This window comes from Perognathus longimembris, chromosome 28 (assembly GCF_023159225.1).
Source record: "Perognathus longimembris pacificus isolate PPM17 chromosome 28, ASM2315922v1, whole genome shotgun sequence".
In the NCBI taxonomy this organism is placed as follows: Eukaryota; Metazoa; Chordata; class Mammalia; order Rodentia; family Heteromyidae; genus Perognathus; species Perognathus longimembris.
In genome coordinates this window covers 10,846,510-10,851,479 of record NC_063188.1, presented here as the reverse complement: position 1 = coordinate 10,851,479, position 4,970 = coordinate 10,846,510, and the positions used below count along the sequence as shown (strand labels likewise).

The following is a 4,970-nucleotide window of genomic DNA, read 5'->3' as shown; positions in this document are numbered from 1 at the left end:
AAGACTCAACATCTCATCAGAATCCATGTGAGGACCTTGAATAGAAATTAAGGGGACCCCTGTGACCTCAATTTTAGTCTCCTTCCCTGTGTTGTATCTGCCCTGAAAAACCCTGAGGACTGGTATTGTATACTTACTCGCACCTGTAGTATCAAGGGCTAAACTCACTTTATCACAAGTGTCTTAGGCCTTAGTAAGAGCCACTTTGAGAATAGAGCCATGCCCCTGCATAGGGAGAGTTCATGCCTACTTTGTAACTGGAGAGACCTCACAGAATGTAGTATTATCCACCTCTCAGTGATGACGGGCCCAAGACTACACTTTCAATATGCAACCTAAGGACTTTACCTCCTACTTTCCCTGACAGAAATGCTTTAGGAACTAAGAATGACAGTGCTGAAATGAAGCATAATGTCCTTGAAAAAGAAGGCCACAACCAAGTAATGGTGCCTCATGCCTATAATTCTAGTTACTCAAAAGGCTAAGATCTGAGGATCACAATTTGAGGCCAACTGAGCAGAAAGATCTGTGAGACATTTTAAAAATATGTATTGTAAAGGTGATATATGGAATGGTTACAGTTATATAAGTAAGGTAATGAGTATATTTCTTTTTGTACAGTGTTACCCCTTCCATTTTCTCCTGCCTTCCCACCCCCTCTCCCCAAGTTGCAAACTTCATTTCCAACATAGTAGCTAGTGAATATTTGCTGTTGCATTTGTTTATCCTTTGTCCCAACATTACGGTGATTCCCCTTCACTTCCCCAAATCGGATAAACTTATATACAGGACAGTCTGTACAGAAATTAAAAATAATTGAAAACATGGAATAAACCAAAGGAAAAAAGAAATAACCGCAAACAGTACATTAAAAAGAAAAACCTCTTGTTCCATTTCTTGGAGTTCATGTCAATAAGCATCATTTTATATGACCATATGTACATAGCTGTTGAACTTTCCTCTGCTAAGAATATCCTAGACATATTCTAATTATTACAAATGAGGGAAACCATGCAGCATGTTTCTTTTGGGTCTGGTTTGCTTCCAAGCTTCATATAATTTTTTCCAAGTCTTTCCATTTCCTTATGAATGGGGCATTGTCATTCTTTCTAATGGGTAAGTAGAATTCCATTGTGTATATGTACCACAATTTCTTGATCCATTCATCTACTGAGGGGCATCTGGGTTAATTCCATATCTTAACTATGGTAAATAGTGCTGCAGTGAATATGGTTGTGCTGGTAGCTTTCCTGGGGCCTTGTTTGTGATCATTTGGGTGAATGCCCAGGAGTGGGATTGCTGGGTCATAGGGGAGTTCTAGGTTTAGTCTTTTGAGGAATCTCTATACTCCTTTCCAGAGTGGTTGAACCAGTTTACTTTGCCACCAACAGTGGTGTAGCATTCCCTTTGGACCACATCCCTGCTAGCATCTGTTATTATTACTTTTCCTAAATGGCCATGCTGGGATGAGGTGGAATCTCAATGTTGTTTTGATTTGCATTATTTCTTTTATGTCCAGAGATGTTGAACATTTCTTCATGTGTCTATTGGCCATTCTTATTTCTTCTTCTGAGAAGTCTCTCTTTATGTTTTTAGCCAACTTATTAATGGTGGTGGTGTTTCTTTGCCTCTGTGATACTTTTATCTCCACTAAACTACCACAAAAGCCCAAAGTGGTCTTGTGGCTCATGTGTTAATGTACTAGCCTCGAGCAAAAGAAGCTTAGCACAGCCCCCAACCCCTGAGTTCAAGCCCCAGGACCAGCACAAAAAAAGACAAAGAAACAAAGAGGCCACATAACTCCTGAGCCTATGTATCCTGTAATCAGCCCTGAAAACAAAAGGCAGTGCTGGCTGTTTCAACCTTGAACACCATTGTCATTTTCTTTGTCAGATTCCTAGGAGCCAAGCCTGCCAGAAGAATAAGAGAGCACCAGTGAGCTTTAGAGCATTACTTAAGGGAAGATCTGTTAAAAAAAAGTCTTTGCCACTAGTGACAATTAAGTGTCTCACACTTTTCTTCTCTTCCTCAGGCCATTTGGCTCCATCACTCTTCTCCTACCTACACTTCTGCTAACCATTCCTCAGACAAGCCATGATGCCTCACGGCCAGAAGCAGCAATATGAGCCTGATCTTGTGGTTGACCAAGACCTTCAGGCTGAAATAGAAGCCCTGGGCATGTCAGATGTAGATGAGACTGCAGATACCACAGCTTTCTCCTCTGTTCTGATCCCAGGCACCCTGGAGGAAATTCCACCTCCTCCTCCTCTTCCATCTGCTGCTGCTCATGGAAGTGTTACCCAGTGTCTTCAGGAAGCCTCTTCTTCCTCTACTACCATGGAAGACACCCTATCAAGCAAACCAAAGGAAGGTTGCAATGGCCAAGAAAAGGAGGGTGCAAGTGCCTCAAAGGCCCACCCAGAGGCTGAGCTATTGCTCACTACTTCTCTGGGGAAGAAGGTAGTTGATTTGGTGAAGTATCTGAGTGTCAAGTACACAACAAAGGATCTCGTCACAGAGGAAGAAATAATGAAAAATGTCATCAAAGAGTTCAAGGATTACTACCCCATGATCTTCAGGAATGCTTGTGAATGCATGGAAGTTGTCTTTGGCATTGAAGTAAAGGAAGTGGACCCCATCAGGCATGCCTATGTGCTCGTCCAAATGCTCGATCTTACCTACGATGGAAAGGGGAATAATGATGAAGGTCTGCCCAAAACTGGTCTTCTCATACTTATTTTGGGCCTGGTCTTCATGGAGGGCAACCATGCGCCTGAAGAGAAGGTCTGGGACACACTGCGCATGATTGGTGTATATGCTGAGAAGAAGGATTTCATCTATGGGGATCCGAAGAAGCTGATCACTGAAGATTTCGTGAAGGAGAAGTACCTGGAGTACCAGCTGATACCCAACAGCGATCCTGCTCGCTATGAGTTCAAGTGGGGCCCAAGAGCCTATGCTGAAACCAGCAAGATGAAAGTCCTGCAGTTTTTCTCCAAGGTCAGTGGGAGTAGTCCCACAGCCTTTGTTTCCTTGTATAAGGAAGCTTTGAAAGATGAAGAAGAAAAAGCCAAGCTTGTGTTGGCCAACCTGAATGCTGCCACTGTCACTATGGATAAAATGCCCCAACCCAAGTCTAGCAGCGATTCTTGCCCTCCCAAATAAAGAGTGAATTCGATTTTTTACTCTGTTCTTGAAGCGCGTGGTCAAGGCTTTTAATAAGTGAAGAGATTTTTAAGATCCTTTCTTTTTCTTTATTGTCAAAGTGAAGTACAGAGGGGTTACAGTTTCATATGTAAGGCAAGTACATTACTTATCCAACTTTTTACTTCCTCCCTCATTTTCCCCCATCTCCCTCCTCCTCAGTTCCCTCCCCCCCATGAGTTGTACAGTTGGTTTACACCAATTGGTTTTGTAAGTATCGCTTTTGCCGTGGTTTGTCCGTTTATCCTTTGTCTCTCATTTTTGGTATTCCCTTTCCCTTCCCTAGTTCCAATACACATCTATACCATATCCAGGGTACTAGGATCAGTTACAGTAATAGCAGGGGAAAAACCAAAGGAAGAGAATACGAGAGAACAAAAGGACACATTGACATGGCATGTTGAAATTAACTACAGCAATGATATACCACTTATTTCCATAACATGGAGTTCATTTTACTTAGTATTATCTTATGCATTCATATGGGCATAGCTATTGAGCTAGATGTGCTAATTATTCTCTATGAGGGAAACCATAGAGTTTATGTTTCTTTGGGTCTGGGTCACTTCACTTAGTGTGATTTTTTTTCCAGGTCCTTCCATTTCCTTACAAATGGGGCAGTGTCATTCTTTCTGATAAAGGCATAGAATTCCATTGTGTGTATGTGCCACATTTTCTCTTTCTGTATTTTTCAAACATTTCTCTTGCAAGGTGTATTAGCTTCAGAATCTACATTGCTTATATGGATCACATATGTGTTGCTGTTTACTGGGTTTTAAGAGTGAGAGTCTTGCAGTTCTGAAAAATCACTTGAGATATATAATTCGTTGTATTTTGTGACCTGGAATATGATAAAAATGAAAATGTTCAACAATTTTCTTTACAAATGTGAGAGCCCAGTAATAACATAGATAGGCTTAGTGAATGCAGAAAAGATTGTTAATGTTATGATTTATGTATGCTTTCCACTGTCTTAAAAATGTAAAGATGTATGTACGTTCTTGCTTGACTTGTTCAAGAATGTATGATAAATTACTCCTTAATAAACAAGAGCACATAATAACTGATTCATTTATTCTTCCAACATTCAGAATTTCTTCATTTGAAGGCAATAGTTAAGCAGTAGAGATTTGAAGATAAAAAAGGAAGGCAGTAAAAATTGGTTTAAAGCATAAAGAGCAAGTAAAACCCAGTGGGGAGATGGGTTTATTTCAAATGGTAGCAGTCAAGGGTAAATAAATGCCCCAAGGAAGGACAGATTGGGGTGTCTGGAAACCCAAATCAGTACGTGAGAGTTAACTTTTGGCTAAATTAGATGGTAGTAGGAAGCCAGCTTCAGACAGAATGTCTGATAGGTGAGTGAAAAGCCAGAAATGGAAAATTGTCCTGAGTAGATCTTTTAGATGGGGTCACTACAGCTTCCTCTGAAGTCTCTGTTCTGCTCTCAGTGGAACAACCCAACATCATGTCTTCTCCCTGACAAAGACTATTTCTACTTCCCACACTAATGTCTTTGGTGTCTCTTCGCTCATTTGAAACCTCTCTGATGTCCACAGACCATTCAATGCCACAGTGTACTTTAGAGGACATTTTGGTGTCTGGTCATCTTCGATACATTTACTGTATTTAGAGGACATTTTGATGTTTGTCATCTTGGATACATTTACTGTATTAGTAAAGTGGGCTGTGAATAGAAGCTGATTTACAGGTAATCTACTGCTACTTGGGAAATAACCCAATTTTAAAATCACAACAATGTCCTACTT

General features: G+C 40.7%; 1 protein-coding gene across 1 annotated transcript; it reads left to right on the top strand.

Annotated features, from left to right (window-relative positions):
• Window positions 1-2,178: 2,178 nt before the first annotated feature.
• LOC125344121 (putative MAGE domain-containing protein MAGEA13P) lies at window positions 2,179-3,165 on the top strand. Its single transcript, XM_048336724.1, has one exon. It carries the CDS (start codon window positions 2,179-2,181, stop codon window positions 3,163-3,165), a length of 987 nt encoding a protein of 328 aa, XP_048192681.1.
• The last annotated feature ends 1,805 nt before the right edge of the window (window positions 3,166-4,970 follow it).